This window comes from Dermacentor andersoni, chromosome 2 (assembly GCF_023375885.2).
Source record: "Dermacentor andersoni chromosome 2, qqDerAnde1_hic_scaffold, whole genome shotgun sequence".
NCBI classification, from domain to species: domain Eukaryota; kingdom Metazoa; phylum Arthropoda; class Arachnida; order Ixodida; family Ixodidae; genus Dermacentor; species Dermacentor andersoni.
This window is the reverse complement of record NC_092815.1, coordinates 20039316-20063809: the sequence shown is the minus strand read 5'-3', so window position 1 is coordinate 20063809 and position 24494 is coordinate 20039316. Positions and strand designations below refer to the sequence as shown.

At 49.0% G+C, this 24494-nt stretch overlaps 1 protein-coding gene across 4 annotated transcripts in view; it reads right to left on the bottom strand.

Annotated features, from left to right (window-relative positions):
* Ca-beta (Calcium channel protein beta subunit) overlaps positions 1–24494 on the bottom strand; it is a 132401-nt gene that overhangs the window by 62894 nt on the left and 45013 nt on the right. For 2 of the 4 annotated variants that reach the window (XM_055077455.2, XM_055077453.2), the window contains exon 1: positions 4892–6352. The exons of the other annotated variants lie outside the window; for them this stretch is intronic. Coding sequence is in view for 1 of the 2 variants with exons in the window: in XM_055077453.2 (XP_054933428.2) it covers positions 4892–4939 (48 nt within the window). In the remaining variant the exon portion in view is untranslated. Of the gene's footprint in view, positions 1–4891; positions 6353–24494 lie in introns of those variants that run through there. 4 annotated transcript variants of the gene reach the window in all.

Below are 24494 nucleotides of genomic sequence, written 5' to 3'. Positions count from 1 at the left end.
CAGTAAGTGGCCTGAAGAGACAATTCTTTTAAAGAACGCGGTTTCTTTTTAAAATATGTTGAAAAAGCAAAAAAAAAAGCAATCAGACCTATTTTATGAGAGTCTGGCGTAAATCAAAGCCTAGCGATTAACGGTATTCGAGAAAGCAATGAGTGATGCCTGACACGGACCTGAACCTGAAAGCTGCACTTGGAACTGAGAGACGCTGTAGTGCATAGCTGTGGATAAATTCTGGGCTGTCTAAGGTTACGCGAAAATAACCTTAAGCGGCAAGGCTTCGCTCATTGTGTACACCGAAATTCGGCTGTTGCGGCCGTAAATAAAACCCACGACCTCGTATTCGGCAGCAAACAGCAGAAAGGCAAGTCCGCAGAACGCAAGCTTCCCCTCATGACGCTGTAACATCTCAGACAGAGCACGCTTTACAGGAAGTGGCGCATAATAAGGCAAAAACGATAACCGAGGATGACATATGCGCTTAAATGTCGTGCTATGTGTTCCTTTAACTGTCACATAATAATTGGATGTTTAAGAGTAGCTGAGGCTGGTTGAGGAATGAAACGTTTTCATTATCTGAGCGGCACAGCGTGAATGAACGTATATTTTCGCACGAGATAATGGAGAAAACATCACTTGCCCGTTTATTTGTTAATCGTGCATCGAAACGACTCTTAATAGGGAGGGGCTAATATTCGAATTCTCGAACCCAGAACGAATAATTAACAGTAACTATTCTTATTCGAAAATGAACTATTCGGTATTTTCGAATACTTAAAACAAGCCAAATATTTCGCAACAACGCCTTGTTAAAGTCTTTGTTCGTCTCCTAAATAAAGCGCCGCAAATTATCAGAAGTGAAACGACAAGTTTTTGAAGCCACCCAGAAACAAAATGGGCAATGCAAGCTTTGTTCTCGGTTTCGCGGCGGAAGCCCACATGACAACCCGTGATTTCTTGTAATCTGTCATTTAATCTTTTTGACATTCTAGTCATGTAGCAGTTTTAACAACCAAACAGTGAGTTTTCCCTTGCAACGGGCCCTTTTTACATGTGCTTACGCCACAATAGTCCTTCAGCAGCTTTTCTTTTTTCAGACTTCCATTTTTTTTCTTGTGTGTGTGTTCTTTTTTTAAACCATTCGTTTAACGTTTTTGTAAAGCTGCTCATACAATAGCCATTCATTCTTAGAAAGCTTGCTTGTAACCAGGCGGGAAAGGTGTTGAGAGCTACTGGTACATTATTTTAAACGACGATTAATTATATTGTGTTTCAAAACTAATGATTGTCTCTGATCGTTAGCTGTCTGTTTTTTTTTTTTTTACTAGTCAGTAAAAGCGTGGTACCTAACTATGACTAAACAAATATTCTAACTGTATATATAGGCACGTGCATTTGATTAATCAACATACAATTCGATACTTACAACTCGCATTCATACATACTTACAACTCGCATTCGTTTAGAAAAATATATATTGGTCCATTTCTCATGGTTAGTATAAGAGGTGTACCTAACCTAGAAGAAAACAACACGTAATTTCTGATACAGAACAGTGCTGATGTTCGCCCACCCTGCGCGCAAGCAATAGGGGAAAGCGAACTGTAGAAGGCACTCTTTAACGAGTACTCGGTCTCGAAATATAACCGCTACTTCGTCCTGCATGAATGGTTTGCAAATAGCTTAAGCAAGAGTAATATCACGTTATTCGTCATTTATAGCAGTGAATGACCGGAAACATCAAAGTCCTTGCAAGCACTAGAGAAAAAAATGTACTCGGTGTGATGTCAGGGTTGTTATTCCAGCCACATTCTTAATCGTACCCTATGTTGCTACCACTTTCCGCTATTGAAGTTCATCAATTGCACTCTGCAATAATCGGGATGTGTCACTGAGCCATTCGGAATTCATCAACACGTATTTCAGGCCGTAAATATTCGCAAGTAATCGGGAAAGCGCTTTATTAATTCTCTTAATTCTTAATATTTCCTATAATAATTTCTTGATTCTCCAAAAAGAATTGAACGCCAACGTCTACATGGAAGACACGGACAAATTTACCGAGGGTAGCTCTCATTAAATGAAACGCCATTCACAATGTTGCTCTGTAGCACAGCGATAACGCCGTCTACTGGCAAGAAAAAAAATGGAGAAAAGCACAGCCCGGTCAATTTCCGTAACACATGAAACAAAGAAACGCGGCGCATAGCGGCGAGGCGAGTACAAATGGCAAAACCGCGATTGACTTGCCCTCGTAAAGACGAGCGGCAGCAAGCGTGAGGCACAGACTTGGGAACGACTGGCAACGGAGCCTGAAAGAAGCTCCATCCGGTAGGGGGGGGGGGGGGGGGGGAATCGTAAAAACGCCCGTTGCTTCTTTTCGCGCGCGAGCACTGAAACGCGCCGTTCGCCGGAAACGCGCCGACAAGAGCAGGAGCGGTGCCCGTTACACGAGCCATCGCAGGAGCCTGCGGTGCGGGCAAAAGAGGGAGGGGGAGGGGGCGCATAGCACACAGCCCAAGTGGGGAACGTCGCTACACAGCACGTGCCTCCCACTGTGCTGCATGGAAAACGATTCCGCATTTAAACGAGTTCGACGGAACCGATCGTCAATAAACAGGTCCGGCCCACGTTGTTCGGGCGCCCGCTGACGCGCAACCGCCGTTCTCTCCTCCGCGGCGCTGTTGCTTTCGAGGACGAGAAATCGCCTCGACGAGGAAGCGGGTTGCCGATAACCGAGAGAGAAAGAGAGGGAACTTGACGCTAGGAATTCGCAAAGAGAGGCCAGTGTGCAAAAGCTGAAAGAGGCATTCGACGAGAACAAGCCCCACGAGTAACGCTGCCGAGTAGAAGACAACGCATGTAGACCAGGAAGAGAACTAAAGGCGAAGCAGAAAAAACATGCATTCGAGCTGTTTTAAGCACAAGACGGATACCATACCCATGCTCCCAAAACGTTAACTTATTCAGTGCATCATAGGTGAGCAGCGCTGCTTTGCTGTGTGCAGGCTTTCGTTTTTCTTTTTTCGGAACACTCTGGCGCGGTTATGTGCCATAAAGTATGATTATGCTTGCGCACTGCTCTCCAGGTTTCATTTTATTCTCGTTCGAAGTTCTTTATTTCTTTACTTTCGTAATCATCATCTTCCTTATTCCACACACACACGCACACACAAAAGAATTGTAAGGCTGGTTCTGTGAACTACTGGGGAGCCGACCGAATCATTTCGTCATTCGTGTGAAAGCTGTGTCTTATAAAGTTTCTTCGCTCTTCGAATATGTCGAAGATAACGTGGAGCGCATTCAGGAGGGCACGGGTTGGCTTCAGCAGCACAATTAAATTACTTAATGAGCAAACGTGCAGCTCCGACAGCCGACATTGTAATCGCGGTGATGTATCCAGTTACAAGGCGTATCCACTTAAAATGACATTTCAGGATTGTACCAGTTTCGAGATTTCATTTCCAAAATTGTAGGACAAAATACACCGGCGTTCCAGTTACTCTTGTGCTTCAATGCATAAAAAGAAAGCGTTCTGTTATAAAGTAAGTGGAACAACAGTGCACTTTTACGGAGACTTTGATGGCGCACATCTAGAAACTGGTGTCATTCTGGAAATTCGTTCCAAGTGGATATGCCTCGTAATGTCATCGGCTACAATTCGTAAATATGTGCCGTAAAGTAATTAATTCCTAAGCTTTTAGTGAATTTTTGTTGATTAGCTGACTATGTGCTTTGATTTCTCGTGCAAGTAATATCCGCCTCTCTGAATATTCCAGTTCAGCGACTAGAATTATACCAACTGCAACAGGCAGCTTTTAAAAATTCAGAAAAACTTAAAAGTTATCACCCCGTAGGTTCGGCAATGAGCTTCAACAGCCTTCCAATTCTGCCTTGCCAGAAATCATTTGCGTTGGATGCGTGTGTGTATGTACGCGAGCCTACGATGCACATGTACGATTCCAGAAACCTCTAGGCTAAAACGTCAGACAAACAGCGCACGCTAGAACAATTGTTGAAATTTACTGCGCGACGTGAACGCGCGCGTAACCACGACGGCAACCTTGAGCCGAGACGGCGTTATTCAGAGCGCGTTCGAACGGTATAGAGCGACTATCGATTGGCCGCTGCCTCGCGAGTCGTTCCAGTGCGTGTGCTGTGTCTTCTTTCGAAGGCACCGTCTGCACGCGATGCGCTACATTCGAGCACACAAGCCGCAGCGACAAGTATGTAGTTGCAAGGTCCATAACATGTCGGCGCACTTTTCGGCGACGACTGCTGTCCTCTCAAAGTTCAGAGGGGAAAAAAAGGACACCAAGTTTAGTTCAAAGAACAAAAAAGAAGAGGCATTGAAATTCCACGCAATCTTTTTTCCCAACCCACACGTACAATAAATAACCTGTTTTTATGCAATCACATCACATTTTTAAGACAAACTATATGTAGCTAAAGGTGCTTAACTGATACTGATGTTTGGTATTCTGTATGTTACTCGTACGACTGAGCCAAGAAGATATATATATATATACATATATATGACTGTAGGGAATTTATTCACGACTGTAACAATCCGCACAACTCTCTCCAAGAAATTCCAATACCTAGCGAGTGTCGTGGCTAGCATATACCCGCCAAGATGACTGAGGCGCGTAAGCTTTAGCGAAGCTCAGATACAAGAAGTTTCATCGGCGAGCAACAATTAGTCAGCATGCCGCACCAAGAGCTGATGAAAGCTACGGGCTGGAATGATCTTCCCGTGTCAGCCTACCATACGTCCTGCCACGAAATTATATCGAATTATAATAATTTTTACCAAACGAATGCGCTCAGTGGTTTCATACGCGATCGTCTGCAGTAAACGCCCGTTGCGGGCCTAAGCCGAAGGTCAAGTTACCTGCAGTCCGGGCCGGGCACGTCTTCGCTTGAAGAGACCCTTGATCATGTCTAGGAAGGCCGGAGTCGTCCCGGGCACACATCGCACACACCGGCGGCCAGTTGTAAATCCGAGACCGGTTCGGCACCGTCACAAGAGCGCCTCTTGGGAAGTGTGTCACACGTTTTACGCCGATCACGTGACCGCGGTCGACCAACGATATCAGATGACGCTTATAGCAGGATAAGCAACGTGCGAAACGCTTTGGGCCTTTCAGAAAGTCAGGTGTCCAACGGGGCGTCGTATGCGATGGAAATTCCGCATAGCTCACGCTGACACCATCATCTGCACAAGTACCGTTAAACAATGCAGAACCCACGCATATTCACCACCGAGTGCTCGCACCGTTTTTGTCGCGATACGCAATTAACTACAGAAATTATACTAGCTTAGTTGAGGTGTAGTCCTTATACGTGGCGCCCACTGCGCTAACATGACGCGAGACAATTAGCTTCGCAGAGTTCGTATAGAATGCACTGTAGAGGACGTGACCAGTGTTACGACAAACCATCATCGGAGAGAGCACACGTAGCCTGTAGCGTTTTTTGTCGACGGCGCCGCGCTTTTATCACCAATTGATGCTGTGAGGAAGACGTCAAAAGGCACACAGCACTCGTGTTTCCTCTGACACACGGCGACAAAACGAGTCAGGCGCTGCTGTCCGCAAGTCTTGCTCGTTAAATGAGAGCTGTGTGACAGACATACATGAGGGTGAACACGGCGTACTCCTGAAAGGATTATTGGAGAAACCTCGCGCTCACGTCCGAAGGCGCGTTTCTTCGTGCGGCACTCGCAGTTCGCCTTGACGTCGCACAACATGCAGCACCAGAACGTCGTCACCACAAATGGTCGTCTCTCGGCGGGCTTCACTCGGGCGCCCGTCACGCCCGACTTCCGAGACTACACAGTCCCGCTAAAGGTCGCTCAAGAGAAACGACGAACCCGAGTGGCGCTCAGCATCAGCGCTAAGTAGCGGACACAGAACGAAGGAATGGACGCAGCACCGGCGATCGCGCGCGTACGAACCCCACCACACGTACCACACCGTGCGCGCCGCAGGGCGCACGGCATACAGCCGCTTCATCGGCGACGGCAGCAGCACACAGAGCAGCGCCGGAAAGCCTCAGGAACGCAGCCGTCGAGCGGCGTATCGAAGCTCGTCGTCGTCAATGGCGAGCCTCGGCGCGGCGATGGAACGACGCGTCGCTGCAGCAGCTCGAGGTAGAAGCCGCGGCGGCGGCGCCGGCGCCGGCAGCCCGAGGCACGGCCGCTGCGGACAGCACGCGGTCCGCAGTCCCCGCGGCGGCATCGCCCGCACTCCTCCCGCCCGGCGGCCGTGTCCACTCGCAGGTGGCCTGGACGCTACGATCACGGCTTCGACGGCACACACACACAGAACACGCACTTCGTTGTCGTCGTCCCGGGGCAACTAAGCTCGCTAGCGACGACCGCGTGTCGCGCCCGCGGCTCGCTGACGCCTACGAATCGATTACCGTTCAACGGCAGAGAGCCGCGCGCTCTGCCCCTCGCCCTCGCGTGCAGTGGCGAGGAGGGTGGAAGAACGTGCCCAATGCTTCTGCGAGCACCAAAGAAAGTGGCGAGGAGCGTCGAATGCGCAGCAGCAAGAACAGCGGAGGACACACAAGGATCGAGATGCTCACTCGCAGAGCGCTCGAGGCCCCCTTCCTACGGAAAGCTAAGGGGCGGTTCAGAAAGCACGCGAAGCTATTTGAAGCTCCAGAAGGAGATCACTTTGCGAAGACACCGTTTTCTGGAGGGAAGAATCGATCTGCAAGACAACACAATGCAGATTTGCAGAGATGTGCACGCGTTCTCGATATTTCCTTTTCTTTATTGATGAAATGTGAGACGAACCCTTTAACATAAAAATGTTATGTTCACCGAAGCCTGAGAGACCGTGCAGTCCCCAACTTCGCACACAACGATTGCAAGCGCGATAAGCCAGTGTTAGCATTCACAGACGGAGACTTGCGCTATGCATATGGATATGAATAACTGACAAATACGCGCAGCGCCGAGCGATGAGCAGTGTGACTGCGCAGAAGCCTGCACGTAAGTTACGTATGTTAGCATGTGTCGACCTAAGAGGAAAGCTAATCAACTTGTCGATGTAGCAATAACGCCCGTTGTGATGCAACACCGCCACCCCCAAAATTCATGTTAAATTTCACAGCAGTAGCTCCACAAAGCGCAATAGTTCTACGTCCAAGAGCCCGGGTGCAAGAACGCTTTATATGGCGAATTACTGTTAGCATAACCAATTGTGACGCCTTATTAAAGCGACAAAAATCACTAACGGCTTGTAACTCTCTACAGCAACAAAACAGTCACATAAGAACCCCACGAATTCGCACAAATATGGCCGTTGTAAAAGCAAAGGACGGTCATGGACGAAGGAAGGGGGCAATTACTAAGTCTTGACAGAAACGGCGTCAACTGCGTATCCAGTTCATTTATCGATGGGGGTTAGAAAGGCGTAGAACTGCGTTGAGTCTTGGTCGGGCATGCAAGGCTTGAACCTTACAGTTTCATTTTAAATCGCATAAACGAAAAAAAAACTATGTTCGCTGAGACGCTCCTTGGATTTTCGAGGCTGCGTTTACACATGGCCGCATTTCAAACGTGCGCGCACTCAAAAAAAAAAAAAAAAAAGCAGCGCGAGCGGGCGCAGAAGCGCGGGCAGAGACAGTTCAGCAGCATTCGCATGTCTAGCCGCGTTTTCGTCGCACTTGCATGCCGTGTCATACGTGCTGTTCTCGGCCCCCTCCCGCCCGCAGCACAAAAGCACGCTGGAGACGTCGTCGACACGTTCCGCGCAGCCGGCGGAGCAAGCATCGCGAATGCGCACGGGCCGTTTCGTGCGCCGGAGTAGTGGACGGCCTCAGAATAGTGCAACCACAGTGCTCGACATTCATTTGCCTTTGCGCGCGCGGACGCCGCAGAACCGAGGTGACTCCCCAATCGGCGCGCGAATGCCGCCGAGGTCGTGGCGGCGGTGGCGCAGAGGCCAGGCCTAGCCAGCGGCGGCGCCGGCTGCTGCAGCGGCCACGTTGTCGTTGCTTCGATTGACACCACGCGGCCGCCTTCGCTCTCCTCCCGGTGCCGTGGCGGTGGCGCAGCGCGGTGGCCAGCGCCGAGATGCCGCCGCTCGCCGAGGCCCGAACACGGGCGTTCGAGCCGGTGCGCCGGCAAGGAGAGGGGAACACTGCAGAAGCGGCCAGCCGCTACAGTTCGGCGTCGACATGAATAAACAAACAGGCGGCGGACGCCGACCAATTGCGCCGCGCCCATTGCAGGGGCCAAAAAAACAACGCTGCTACAGCTGCGTCGCAGGATAGCATACGAATGTTAGACGAGTGTTGTCCGGGGGAGAAGGGAAAGCACGAACAAACGCGGGGCATGCCACGCATGAATAGAAAGTGGCAGGGTCTGGTTTGCATCGAAGAGAAGATGCACGGCCAAGTGAAGGGTCTGCCATACAGCGCCCAATGGGAAGCGAACGAGGAAAGCGCACTTTCCGCGAAATGTCTCGCCTATAGCGGTGCAGCGTTACACCGCGTCCAGGTTGGAAACGAGTATGTAATTCGCCGAGAACGACAAAATGCGGTGCACACAAATCACTGATGGTAGAAATTTCAAAACGAGTACCAACGGTACAGAACAATTCAACAGTCAAACCATCAGCCATCGTCTGAAAGCGTAGTAAGGATGTGCAGCGTGGCCTAGGATATCAATGAAAGGAGGAAACCACGGACATTTCATGTAAGGTGGACAGCTGGGACTGTTGGCAGTAACTCATAATTGAAAAAGAAAAGAAAACTACGCGAGACAATTATGTTCTTTCCTTCCTCGTCCTGTCCTTGATTATACATACAGACATATATATATATATATATATATATATATATATATATATATATATATATATATATATATATATATATATATATATATATATATATATATATATATATATATATATATTCTAGTGCGGAAATTGCATATTTCAAGTAACCTTGAAGCGACAAAACATACCCGCTGCCGATGTCGTTAATTATTATCAATATCTAGACAAGAAAAATGAAAAAAGAAGAAAAAGAAGGCTTGTCCTGCTTCAGACCACTCCGGAACAAAGCAGCAAAACGAAAAAAAGAATATGTATTACATAGCGCAAGGCAGCTGTAATAACAAGATACACGCTTGTGTAGAAAATACAAGAGGAGATATGAAAACCGCAATGATGCCGTAGAAGTCAAGACGATTAAATGTTAAAGTACGCAGCCCACATCGAACAAACGACAAAATAAACAAATAAACAACAATTATAACGGAAAGAGCACATGTGCAGAACTATTCTACTTAACCGCAACTCAACAATCAAGCAGCTATCGTGTGTCTTATCCTTCCGCTCATATAAAGCCGAACGCACATTAAAGCAGCTTTAGTACCGGACAATCCCTCTCATTAAAATTAACTGCACGTACGATCTTTACAGACCAGCCACGCGTCCTTTGAGGTCAAGGTTCTTGTGTACTAAGGAATAATATTCAAAAGACAGAATGAGCCACAACCTCAACAGTTCCTCGAAGTACCATCATACCTTGCTGGTGAAACAGCGCACTGACACGGACACAGTGAAGACACACAAGAAAAGACGACACTCGCTGCATTCGCAACTCGTTGCGAGTGCAGCGGGTGTCCTCTTTTCTTGTGTGTCTTCACTGTGTCCGTGTAAGTGCGCTGCTGCACCAGCAAGGTATGATGATTAATCCCCAACTGTCCCAACTTCCCACATTCTAAGTACCGCCCCTCCCCTTACTCTCCAGATTAGACAAGAAAAAGATACTAGACATTGAGTCACATCCGATGCCAAGCAATTTAGAGCGATAAAACCGTTCTGTGCTGAGCAGACCACGTCAGGAACACAGACGTGGTTTGTGTACCTGACGCAGGTTCTCCTATGCGTTAAAGTGGAGGACCTTCCAAGAAAGAGGTTCCGAAAAGGATGCTTGCTAAAAAAAGAATCGAGAAAATGAAAGAAAACAAGAACTCGCCAACAATCCTTGCGGGAACAATACAAAGGCCTAAAGATGAAATGAAATGCCTTTATGCGCACCACTCCCAGTCCATTTTCGGAGCTCTCAAGCTGCTACATATATGGACAACATCGGCCATACCGGCGCCTTTTTCCTGCCTGAGGCCAAAAGCGCACGAAGATGTTCTAACAGGAACGCAAAGGCAACACGCATCCATCAAACATGGATTCGCAATCCATGCGGCAGAAAACGCGCTGATCCCGTAGTCACAATGCAGCGCACCAAGTAAACACAGCATACGCCAAAGAAGACGACCAAGAAGAAGAACGGCGCATGAAGAGAGCGTTTCCTCTCGCAAGCACTTGCGAACGGCGAAAAGTCGAACGGGTTCACGCGAAATATGTATTCGCAGAGACTTCGCTATTCAGTAGGAGCGACTTCACAGCGCGCTAACCTTCTTAGTAGGGCAAAGCAGAAGATAAATAAAAGGTGTGTGTGTGGGGGGGTGGGGGGGGGGGGGGGTGGGGGGGTTTGTTGAGGCATTCGAAACCACAAAGAGGCAGGATGAATTGGTGCGGCTGCTGCTTTCTGTGCTAAAACGCGCTAAGCAATTGAAGGTACCACACTAAGCACAGTGGTGATTCCACTTTTTTTTTTTTTAAGCAAGCTTTCTTTGGCTCATCCTCCCTATACATTTCGAATGTTTTACTACACTGTACTTGGAATTATTAGTAAAATTTTGCGAACTAGTCAATTACGAATTTGGATTTCTCGTGCAATAAATACCCGCTTATTCGAGTAATCCCGTTCAGGGGTTAGAATTGTGCTATCCACCACAGGCGATATATTTTTCTGTATATTGCAGCGAAACTGTATATGGCTAGGGTTCCGCGTCTTTTTCGTGCGCGTCGACAAATATCATCTTCAACGGCTCATACCCCCGTAAGCACTCACACCGTCGCAACCAAACAAAAAATGCAATGGCTCATAGCCCCGCGATAAGCACTTAACAAAGTGAAACAAACAGTACTTACATTTTTTCTAATCACGCACATAACAGATCAGCATATCGAAAACTGTCTTCATAAATGGCTCATACCTCCGGAAGCAATGGCTTCCGTAAGCAAGCAAACAATGCAATTGCTCATAGCCACATAAGGTTCACGGCTACAAGAAGTATGTACATTTGTCCTCTTGACTCGCACGCCAGCGACTGTGGGGATGGATGTCATTACCGTACAAACGAAAGACGGAATTGTGATTTCCAGTGTGCATATATCTCCAGGCACACCCAAGTGTGATATTGTGAAGTTCGGATTACGTATTTTCCGTGAGTTGGCCGTGACGACAGTACCCCTGTGATCATCGTTGGAGACTAACGTGGACATTTCAAAACTAGACAAGAAATCGCTCACTCAGTTTGTCCTAGAAAAGTTTGAAGTGCCACACCAATCCAAGTCACTCAACAACTCAACAACGGCCGTGTATAGATTTAACTTTGACCAAGATTTTGTCTAAGGTTGTAAGCGAACCAATCAGTGCAAATCGCAGTAGTCACAAAGCTATCGTCACTGGCATTACCAAATGATGAAAATAAATATAGTTGCCCGTGTCTAAGCCTGTGTGATGTGCTACAGCTTCGCTGATCATCCACCTTCAAACAGTGGAATGGCTCTTCAATTTTTTTGTAAAAGACACCCGGTATGCACTCACTAGCAAAAGAAAAAAAAAAGTTTTCCAAGATATCAGCTTGACATTACGTGAAAATGTAGTCTAGTGAGCGATGGAACATAAATTCACTGGCCACTATACTGATTTATCGCACGTGCTGGCGCATAGCAGCGTAAAAGCTAAGCGCGCAAATCGGGCCAAGTCGAAAACACAAGCCAGGCTCGCGACTTGGCTGATGTCTTTGCCACTATACACGGGAGCCAAGCAGGCAAAGCACGCTTTACAAGGTCAATTCCACACAAGGCTCGATACGGCATAGGATCGAGATCGGTCTGCATTAGGCGCATCAGAAAGACGACAGGTCTGAAGAGGCGCGTCATGTATCAAAAGGTGCAGAAAAATCAAGGAGTAACGCTTGTAACCTTGGCCGGATGACAGCTGCTCGAGCTAGGGCAAACTTGTCAACAATGTGTAAGATATGGTTATCAGTCGCGCCCATCCCGAAAAATGTCTTACACAGTTTTCGCAATTTTACAATTACACTGAAAAGAGTAATTATAACCTGCTAAAATTATAGAAACCTGAAAGTTGATGCTCGACTAGCGAGTGTGCGACTCTTAGTGACACATGAGAGAGGGTGACCAAGAAAACAGAGTAAAAAAATTCGGTGGCAATTTAGCAGTAAATTCGTGAGAAATGCTTCAGCATTGCGTCACACCGCTTTGAGATGCCGGACCCATGATTTATAGGGGCTCTCAACCACTTCTTATCGAAGTGGAGAAATGCAACGAACACGCCCTTCGCGGTGCTCCCGCTCCTTCTTCAATGCCTTGCACTGCCAAGGCTACGGAGGAGCTGGGCGTGCCCACAACGCTTCGCTTACTGAATGTCGCCGTGGCGCGCAGTTGAACTTTGATTTTGTATGTCAACGCAGACGCCACTATACTACCAATTTTGGCGCCTACGACATGCCAATCGTAAGCCAAAGGCGGGTTTCCTCAGCGAGCTGCAGTACGCTTAGCCAGTGGACTCGTCGCGACACCCCGCGGCGGCCGCGGTATCTACGCTGCGCAGCAGACCGCAGCTGTACATGCAAGTGTAATGCGTATGAGCAGCGTTTGCTTTGTGCACGACAGGGCTAGAGTGCGTGCTCGCGCTCATGTGCTGCAGTCGGACCGTGCTATGTGGTGCGGACCGGCTTTGTCCTTCACCAACTTGATCGACGGATAGTAGCCACGTCCAACTTGCGCATTTTGAAGTGCTATCAATAAGTCTGCCAAGGCGTCAACTAGGAGCGGCCATGAGTGACCGCGCGCTGGCAAGCGTGTATAGTCTGACCTTAAGTTTCGCGTTGGTCAGGGCTAGTATAGCGTTCAAACCTAGTCGAAATTAGCGGGACTCGACGGCTACGACACCAATAAGCAGGATGGCCAAAGTTCTTCCAGAAGTACGTAATCATTATCAAAATTCTAAATCAGACTTTCGCTTACTTGAGCCTGTTAAGCTTCATCAATAAATATGCGAAATAATTGTACGATGAAGCGCGCTGAATCAAAAACCTATCTTGATCGATGTCACCTGTTGGCCAATAGCAGCCGCGTGAGGGAATCTGCTATATTATGGAGTAAAGCATCCAGAAAACATGAGGAGCAGGCTTCTGTTGAAAAGAGAACGTTAGAGAGGTGACTCTGCGCTCCGCTTGCGAGCTCCACGCAAGACTGCAAAACTTCGCTGAGATGTTCACAGCAGCGTATGTTATCCGAGGGGTGGTGCATGACGCCTTTAAACTGCATTCACCACCTTGCAAAGTGCTGTTCAGGAGCTCACTCGACACGCGTCAGGCCTCTGGGAGGAGCGAAGTACAGTGCAACTGAAGGTGGTCCAGGGCAGGCCACCGTCAGCTGCATATATATATATATATATATATATATATATATATATATATATATATATATATATATATATATATATATATATAAGAAGAAGAAGAAAGGAAACAGAGAGTCCAATATTTATAAGTTCGAACATAAGAAGCCAGCAAACAATTACACGACGGACAGAGTGGAAGAAATTTGTAGTTCTTAATTGAATTAAAGAAATTATACATAAACGGAAATGAAAGTGGATGAAAAGACAGCTGGCCACGGGTGGGATACGAACCTGTGTCATGGCATTATCCTACTTGCGACCAGTTGTTTTTCCATCAACTTTTCATTTTCATTTATTTGTCACTAACTATTTCTACAAATAATTTCCCCGACGCTGTCCTTCGTGTCAAGTGACCTCCTAAAAAACACATTGCAATACAGTGAACGCGGTTTAAATCCTGGATCCGGGACTTCAAGGAGGTGCCACGTAATGCTAACGCTTTTTTCTGGTATTTACCTCTAAATCGCTACAGAATTTTTGTTTTCTTTTTTGTACCCCCTCTACAGCTCCCATATATCGCCTGCAAATATGCCGGCACTCTGGTAGGGTGGTCGATGATTTTCGATTTCAACTAATTCGCCATATTCCGTGTCTCTGTAACGAACGAACGAACGAACGAACGAACCAACGAACGAACCAACGAACCAACGAACGAACCAACGAACGAACGAACGAACGAACGAACCAACGAACGAACGAACGAACGAACGAACGAACGAACCAACGAACGAACGAACGAACGAACGAACGAACGAACGAACGAACGAACGAACGAACGAACGAACGAACGAACGAACGAACGAACGAACCAACGAACGAACCAACGAACGAACCAACGAACGAACCAACGAACGAACCAACGAACGAACCAACGAACGAACGAACGAACGAACGAACGAACCAACGAACGAACGAACCAACGAACGAACGAACGAACGAACGAACGAACGAACGAACGAACGAACGAACGAAACAACGAACGAACGAACCAACGAACGAACGAACCAACGAACGAACCAACGAACCAACGAACCAACGAACCAACGAACCAACGAACCAACGAACGAACGAACGAACGAACCAACGAACCAACGAACGAAGCAACGAACCAACGAACGAAGCAACGAACGAACGAACCAACGAACCAACGAACGAACCAACGAACGAACCAACGAACGAACCAACGAACGAACCAACGAACGAACCAACGAACGAACCAACTAACGAACCAACGAACGAACCAACGAACGAAGCAACGAACGAAGCAACGAACGAAGCAACGAACGAACGAACGAACCAACGAACCAACCAACGAACGAACGAACGAACCAACGAACGAACCAACGAACGAACCAACGAACGAACCAACGAACGAACCAACGAACGAACGAACAAACGAACGAACCAACGAACCAACGAACGGACGAACGAACGAACGAACGAACGAACGAACGAACGAACGAACGAACGAACGAACGAACGAACGAACGAACGAACGAACGAACGTCCGAACGAACGTCCGAACGAACGAACAATCTTTTTTTTTTTTTTTCGCGCTCGCAAACAGAACAAATGCACTATTTCAGCGAAAGGCTGTCTCCTTAGAGGCGCGCGGTCGCTTGCGGATTCCGAGAAATGCGCATACCGGAGCCGGCGCTCGACCCGCAAAGCGGTCAAATCGCGCTGTGCTGCCACGCACGGGGGGAAGGTTTTGACACGGGACCCTTCAGAGTCTCGGGCGCAGGCCAAGCGCACAATGACCACGTTTCTGCATCGGTACCTACATCCCATTAGGTGGCCAGTGGAGTGCGCGTTGCCGGCCACGGCCAACGATTCCAGCCTATCACCGAGCCTACTTAATTCTAGCTGGGCGCCGAACCGTTAGACTAAAACCAACAACCAAAAGCGAGACCAGTGAGGACAAGGGTAATACAGACATTTACATCAACGAGTCCCAGAAGACTCTCAGCCCTCCAGAGCGGAACGCAGGGTTCAACGGCTGGCTGGAGCTGGAGCTCTGAGCGGCCACGTGACGCCATCTATTGTGAAATCCGCGCACGCAGAAGGGCCGCCGGGATGGAACGGTCAAGCGCTCTTGGCGCTCTGCAACCGTGCCGTCTTGCCGGCAAAGGCGTGACGGTCGCCGGAACAGTGTGGCCAGCGGAGAACCGCAAAAAGCAGAAGCGAGTAGGCCAACAAAACGACTTCCCGCCACTGCGTGCCACTACACATCGCAAAGCGAAACTAGCGCTTCAGAAACGGAAGACACGCAAACGGCCGATTAAGATAAGTGTTTGGGAGTTCACAGAAACATACGCAGTCAAGACACACGTGAAGAGAAAAAGTGAAGGCATGAGCGGGGTGTGTCAATGAATCACAAAACTTTAGCAGTCAACTAAAACGAAAATCCTACTTCGCTAGTCTAGCACGTAACGTGAACCACAGCGTTTGAGATAAGGGACTACCTGCGAAAGAAGACACATAGTGTGCTGTTAAATTTTCCCGTTTGTTTTGATACAGTTAAAGCTGGATAGAGGCTGTTTGGTGCGGGGTCTCCCTGTCGGCTGAGCACATTTCTGCCCAAAATCTTGTGCAAGGTTACATAAATCTTTTAGTTTTGTTCCCTCACTTAATATTCCTTGTTCCGAAGTTGTCCAGCCTCTTCGCTCTCGCTCTCTCTCAATGTGTTCCTCGTTTGCAGCGTAAAGCCAAGCTCCCATAACATTAATTTAAGCCATCGTTCGCTCTCTTAAAAGGATGTCAGAAGGCAAGACGCTTGTAGGAGAAGAAACACACAAAGCCAAGTCAAAGAAATACTACGAGATTACTTGATTGCGGCACATCAGTTTGAGAAGTAGCAAGCCGAATTTCGCGCGCTCGCACGCGTATACACACGTACACGCACGCAGGCATGCATGCACACGCGCCCGCGAGAGAGGGAGAGAGAGAGATTAATAAGTGAACAAGGCTCCTTTGCGGGGAACGAAACTTCTAAATTTCAAATTTTTATGGTCAGCGTCCAACTTTCAACTACTTCCAATGGCTCCTCCTACCCAGGCGGGTTTCCTTGAAACTTATTTCGTTATTAATGAAATTAACAAACGAGCGAGAAAGCCAGGGAAAAAGCAATAAAAGGGCATATGCGGCAATAAACCCCACAACAGCAGCAGGACGAGACAGCGTTACCCACAAACGAGACGGGGGTGGAGGGCCCCCATCGTCGAGAAAGAAAACAAATCTGTCGGCGGAAGAGAGAAGGAGAGAGAGGAGGAAACGCAAAGCAAGCAGAGCGAGACTGCGCGGCCTTTTTCCGAGAGCCGCCGCCACTCTATCGATTCGGAGAACTCAGCCTCGACAGCTTTCTCGCTGCGCTCTCCAGTCTGGCCGTTTCCAGCCCCGTACATGCCGCGCGCTCTCTGTCTCGTGCAGGCTGCGAGCTCGTCTATACTATCGCTTTTCTTTCGTTTTGTTGCTTTCATACTTTCCTTTTGCCTTCGCTCTTTCGTTGCGCGCACGACTGATTTTGTCGACAAAAGCACGCGCGTAAACTATGGTACCTATCGCTCACTGGAGAGGGTAGGTTTGTAAGGAACCCGGTTAAAGGGTGTTGGAACGAGGAGGTAGGGACCGCGGCAACTTTTTCGACAACACGCATCTGATTGCCAGAAAACCTTTAGTAATAGGCAGGTGTCCGCGTTGGTGCCAACTTGCGTATGAAGACAGCGAAACGGCTGAAAGCAACTAAAAACTACCTTCTCTAAATTCCGAAACGTATGCGCATGCATGGCACCCCGACGCATAGTCAAACTGCTGTAACGCTTGCCTTCCGAGGCACCATGTGGAAATCAGCCGCGAACCATAGCATTAACAGTGCAGCAATGCACAAGCGATATTCGAGTCTGAAAATATCCTGCAGTGACACGACCTTACGATCAGCGATCACCTCACTTTTCTCATGTGAACTGGAGAGTCAACATCCTTAATCCCAATAAAAGAGACATTACACGATTGACAACGGGACCTCGCAATCGAAGTCAATTCATCCCTGCACGACGGCACCCCACCGTATACGATCTCCTGAGTGCACTGAATGAACACCTAATGACGGCATCCCATTATTCAAGGAAGTACGCACGAATTCGATAGCCGCCAGTCAGCAGAACCTTCATTGCTGTAACCCCCTCCCCGTGAAATTGCAACGCGAGAGATTATACAGTTAATTTGCTTATTTCGGTTTACCGATAAACATTACGTTATTCTGTGTTCACTTATCGTCTGAGAATTGTGTGTTACATATTTCTTTAGCACTGTCTTCACTCTACTGACCCTTCTCGCGGAGCAGTTTGTTCTAGAGAAACGAGATGGCGCTTTCGGCGGCGCACCACACGTCGCCTCAGCGACAGCGCACGAATACGAAACCATTACTGCTTCTACCTTGCTTCTGTGCGATCAGCTGTCGGAAATGCAAGCGAGTTTTCGCTAACGCACTATGCTCCAATCATGCTGGATTGAATCAGGTGGATTGAAGACGTGTACAGTAGTTAGCTGCAAAAATAGTGACTGGCATATCAAGGAATGGAATGCATCTGTGAGGTAAAGTTCGCGGACCGCTGCTGAGAATGTCCGTACGTGTTACCGGCACTTCGAGATGTACGGCTGTCCTCGTGGATACAAAAATTCGCACATCCGCCATCGTTGTATCGCTAACCTTCAAAGATAGGGCTTCAGCCCCGGAGCATGGGCAAGAGTGAGTACCGCTCTTTAAAGAATGAAAAACGAGTAGCTCCACTTCCTGTCATATCAAGTTTCGTGCCCAGTTTCTACGCACGTCTACCCCATCTGGCAAGGAAGCTTACGTCCACTGTATCGCCAACGTGTCACGAAAAAGTGAATGGGATCACACTTGAATATATGCGCACTATAAGTGACGGAATACTCCGATAGCGCACGAATGGTCGAAGCGGTCAACAAGAGTAAGCGAGTTACTAGCGATAATACATCTTTGCTACAAGGTATTAAAATGTTTAAAATAGGTTTCAAGCCTTGTGCGCAGCAAGAACAAATGTATCGGAACTGCGCACACCCGCGAGGGATTAGGCAGAATATAATCAGATAGTAACCGCACCGAGGAACTTTACCGAGTCAGAAACCTGACAAGCCGCTGCTTCAAAATATTTGCCAAATAAAGTACGAAGAGCAAAACACACCAATTTTGATTCAATTCATGAGCGGAAAGCTTGTATAGCTTGGAATACATATTTAACTCCGCTTTTAGAACAAGCACCACATACGCTGCTCGCGCCGTTTGGAAATAGGTTAATCAGCTCCGAAAGCGCTTTTGCGTGTTCTCTCAAGCTGTGGCCAAAGCTTCGTGTCGTCCACCCGGTAACCGTGTACGATATCTCCCGAAACAGCGCTTTGCTAAGCCGCACCGGCGTCATACACATCCAAACACGGATTCAACGGAGGCAGTTGAGGCAAGCAATGGACGCGTAACCCCGTGATCAAACATGGCAGCGGCCACGGGATTGCCGCGAGAAGGGTCAATACCAAGCGGAATGCTACGCACACGAACGTAAGCATGCGCGCGCGTTTCGTCAAGCAGAGCAGCCGCGGCGGCATGCCGGCCGAGCGCGTGCCCGACCTTGATCCCGCACTCGCGGGCCACTGCCGCCGTCCACGAACTGAGCCGGTAGGAAAGCGGTGTCGCAACGCTGCCGCTGGCGCCTCGCGGGGGTCGAGGGCGAACGAGCGCGGTGCCACGGGGGGAAGCGCGACGCAGCGTTCGCGGTAAGCGAACACCTTGCGCCTTTCTCGCGAATGAGCGAGCCGTCGCGGAACGGGAGAGGCGCCTCCATCGGAGCGTGAACGCGAAGCGCGCTATTTTCGGTCAACGAGCGAGCTGCACGGACGAGCGGCATGCTAACAGAGTACGAAATGACGGTGAGGAAACCGAGGTTGCGACTGCGCGGAAGGAGCGCGGAAGGAGCACGACACGCGCACATGCTGATTCCGTTCCCGCACCCGCCAGTCTAGTCAGCATTCAACTACTGAGAGGCACAACTGCGCTATCGATCGGCCCATATCGCGCACACTATCCGGCAAAGTATTCTAGCAATGATACTGCCGGTACGTAAACCTTTCTTCAAGCTTATCTATATACCCGAGACATGACAACAGCGCGAAGATTGGACTTGGATGTCGACCGAGATAAGGACAGCGCTGATCCAAGTGCGTCCTTCGAGCTGTTAATTATAATCACTTCCTAACGAATAGGTTAAGTATATAAGGGAATACGGGTAAGCGCAGTGCCAAGACGGGACAAAAGAAAGACACAGAGGCACAGGACAAGCGCTAACTCGCAACTAAATTTTATTGTGAAGACTTTGCCTACTTAGATACACAACAGACCAGGATCACGCAAGCGCACTGCCCCTCAAGCCAAGCAATGCATCATATCAAGAAGCGTATAGACTACAGCATCACTTCTAAAAACTGCTTTCCTTTGTTACGCAAAACAACCGACTTGCCGCTAATACAGGCACTTTTTTTCTTTCTAATATGATACGCCTCCATGACTTCTCTTGCCAAAGCATTGTCACTCCTACCTAGAATTCTAATAGCGGAAAGAATCTATACGCTTCTTGACATGATGCATTGGTTGGCTTGATGGGCAGAGCGCATGCGCGATCCTGGTCTGCTGTGCAAGTAAGCGAAATCTTCACAATAAAATTTAGTGGCGAGCTAGCGCTTGTCCCGTACTTCTGTGTCGTTCTTTTGTCCCGCCTTGGAACTGCGCTTACCAGTATTCAGTTGTTCAGCATGAACCAACTACCCCAGGAACAAATTTTGTAAGGTCAAATATGTTGGCGGCTAAGCAAAGCCACTAGTAAGTGGAGCTCAAATCGACAGCCAAGAGCAGATGTGAAGTAGGCTACAAATAGAGAACTGTAAACAATGCTATATTTGGTTATGGAACCAGAACCAGTTAGGCATGACCCACCAGCTGTGAAGCCAGGCCATGGAAGAGGCCTGGGTAACGAACTGTAACGGAAAGGCAAGCCACCGGACGCATTCCAGAAATGGGTCATTTTAAATTCCAATACATTCGGTTCGCAAAGACTACAAATGAATGAATGAATGAAATATCTTTTTATTAGGGGACACGGCCACCATTCAGCCGAAATGTGGGTGGGAGTTCAGGTGACGAAATATAGGCTCATTAATTAAGCAGCGCGCGCTCAGATAGGTACTTGGCGCTGCGCCCTCTGCCGCACAGCTGGTAGGCGGTGCACGTCAGTGGTAAACGTCAGCAGTACACGTCAAGCCCGAGCTTAAAAAAGGCATCGCCCTAAAGAAACAATGAGACACCAGGAGTCCAACTTTAAACAGGAGTACAGAACACGCACGCCGCCGCGAACGCCAGGCGGCGAGGCAAGTGGCGTTATACGAGTGTCGCAATCACACCGGTGCCGGGCGGGGCACAGTGACAGAAGCAGCAGGGTCTAAAAGCAGAAGCCCGCGAAGGACGAGATGTTGCATAAAGGAGAACGAGGACGAGCGCCACTGAGAGCCCACGCGCAGAGCCAGGGTTGAGAAGAGGACGTGTCGATGCCGCAACAGCTCGGGAGAGTGCCGCTTACGCCCTCCGAGCGACGTTACGCGCGTCCAAAAAGACGCCTCACTGCAGCGGCAACGACTCCTCGCGCGAGAGATGAAAATAGGAGCGGATCTAACGGAACCACTGTCGCGGACATGGCGTCGAACTTAATGAACACGCGCACTTAGACGGCACGCTGAAGAAAGCAGCCCGGGTTTCCCTTTCCACCACCGCGAGGAAATCACAAAAGGAAGTACAGATTCTTCACTGCGGCGCTCTTGATGCAGGGCCGAGCCAGCGAGTGAAAAAAATTACCGCGAAGGAAGCTAAAGGTGAGCGGCGCAGACGCAGAGGAGGAAGACGAAGGTTAAAGGAGAGAAGACCAGCAAGAGGACCTCCCGCCGAGCAGAGCGCGCACTAAAATTAGACGGCCACTAAGAGACGCGGGTAGAGAAGGCGCTGGCTCGGCCGAGAGCGGGCTCGGCAGCCGCCGCGTCCCCCGCTGGCCCGAAGGAACCGGCCGCGCCAGCGAGGGAGAACCGCCCAGCACCGGTATGCGAGCCTCGAGTGACGGCCGAACGCGGAGTCGGGGCGTAGGAATGACAACACCGACAAGCGAAGCGGGGGCCTCGTGCCGACACGACACGGCAACAGGCGCTGCCTTCTGCAGCGTTACGCGCATGGCGCGGGTTTGTCAGTGGCGTCACAAGGAAAGCGAAGGCGCACGCCTGTGGGTGCCGCGCCTCGATCGGCGTTATGTGGTACGCTGTGATACACGAAAAAAAAAATCCTTCATATTCAGGTGCGGGAGATGGGAGAGATGACGCGTCGCGCTCCCGCAAGATCATATGGCCGTATAATCAGCGAGAACGAGGTTTGCAACAAGCACGCGCGACCGGAAATACCTGTTGCCTAACTACTACAAAAGCCATGCGAAGTGCTTCGACGAGGGCCAGGGAACTCTGTTTCTAGCTAATATCACGCCTGCTATTGAAACACCAGCAATAAACGGCTCGCCGCTCAGTAAGCCTTTTGTACATCAAGTTTAAGCCTTCGAGAGCTTGCGTGGCGCACCTACAGATGTGAGTCAGAGATGACGAGAAAAAAATCGGCAAACGAAATCGAAGAGGGAGTCACCTGGAAGTACACGACCACCTTTCTTTTTCCCTTATTCACCACGAAGGCTCGCGTTCTTTGTTTCGCCTCTACCCCGTCGCTTGCGCGCGTCGCCTGTGATGGCGACCGGTCGATGGAGAAAAGCACCGCGCCGGTCGACGCTTCCTTGTTGTGTCGCAGGAATGGCCGGTGCGCCCGTACAAGCGCAGGCGTGTCCACAAGCTGCGAGCGGCAGCCCCCCGCCGCTCCGTCCCGTATACATACCGAGCCGCCACTGTTCTCTGCATTGAACCAGTAAGCTTGAGTGCGGCACCGGGAGCGAAAGTGAGCGCTGCAATACTTACGAGCCGCCAGGCGAGAAGCTCCCAGACTCGGCCAACGGAAGCAGCTGTTTTTGTTTTACGCCAATCATTGGGCAGAATAAGCGTAACAATAACGGTAGGTACATGAGAGAGGCTAGGCTTCCCTGTTCCTTGCCCATTCCCACCATTCCTTTATTTGCCGGTTTCACTTCCGTAGCTCTAGCTCACGAAGAATGTGCTGCACACGCTCCAAACATAAAATGTTACACGAACACAGTAAGCAAGCTTCTGTAGTACGGTATATATAGCTAGCTAGGCGAGTCGGTACAACTGCGTCTATACTTACAGCGCGAACGAACCAAGAAGGACGAAGAAGAAAACGTAACACGAGTGCTCTGTTAAGTCTTTATTCGTTGTTCTTGTTGGTTCGTTCGCTATGTAAGAAGCACGTTATTGAGCATCTAGGACAACAAAAGCACGTAATCGTTCAACGGCCTAACAGAGAAATATTAAGGAAAGGGTACTACTTCCTTTATCAAAAGTTTCACACGAGTGGAGCTGAGACACGGCATATCGTACCAGGCTTCCTGAAATAATCGCGACGATCCAGAACTCGGTTGACAAGCACAGCTGTTTCTGCTCTCCGCGGCTTTGGAACGTCACCGGCGCCAAAGTATGCGTATACCCTACACGCGGCCCAGCGACAACCCTGATCACATGCGCAGCCATATGCGTATTTACCCAGGGGAGAGAAATGTAGGCCTCGGGGCCGTCTAACCATTCCGGAAAAGAAAAATCAGTGTAGCTGTTTTATAATTTACCGGTCCCGAATGGTTCATTGTGTGATTGATAATTCGTTACGTTAATGATATAGATAGCCGTCACTTACGCATTTTTCAGCATCCTTTAATTTCATGGTAATCCACATATGCTATATATATGAAGGAAATAGTTCTCCGGATCAGGTGTATTAAATGATAAGTTGAAAGAAGCGCAGGCGCACGTGGAAAAGCAAAAACAAACAATAAATGTCGACCTTTCAGCCGGGGTACTGGCCTTCATCAAGAAGGCCGGATCGGGTACAAACACTCCTTCCCAAGCGTTGAGGTCCCATCATGGTCGAGCATCAGTACCGGGAGCGCGCTGGTACCTATTTGACTGGTATATAGGCACCCGGTGGCAGCACTTGCCTCCCACAGCCGCGGCGGATGCCCTTTAACAAGGCTGCCTGTGGTTGGACAAGAGGCGCCCAGAGACCCTGCCTCACATGGAATCTCGCGTAAAATGAGCTCGTATTACCGAGACGACGTGGTCACTCGTCGTGTCTTACATACAAATCGTTTATTCAGCGCGGTTGTTACACGTTATAAACATTGCACAGCAGCAATTCCATTCAAGCGCGTTATACAGTTGTATGCTACACTCTTATACGCGAATAGAGGCAATAAAACGCGCCTCATTGCGCGTTCTTTATTGCAAGCATCGCAACGACTTGTCCAAGAGAGAAAAGCAATACTGAAGAAAAATAGAGTACGACGTACGTTGAATTAGCACAGTATATTTCACTCACTGACGTTTCGGCTGGTGAACCAGCGAAACGGCAGTGAAATATGTTGTGCTAATTCAACGTACGTCGTACTCTTTTTTTCTTCATTGTGTGTGTGTGCGTGTGCGTGTGTGTGCGTGTGCGTGTGCGTGTGCGTGTGCGTGTGTGTGTGTGTGTGTGTGTGTGTGTGTGTGTGTGCGCGCGTGTGCGTGTGACTGCAAAAACCGTAGTAGCAAGCAAACATGACAATTAAGGTCTAAAGACTATCAGTTAAACATATAAGAAGGTAGGAAACACATTTTTCTAGGGAAGCAATATTTCTTTGCGTGCGCAGCCGGAGTCG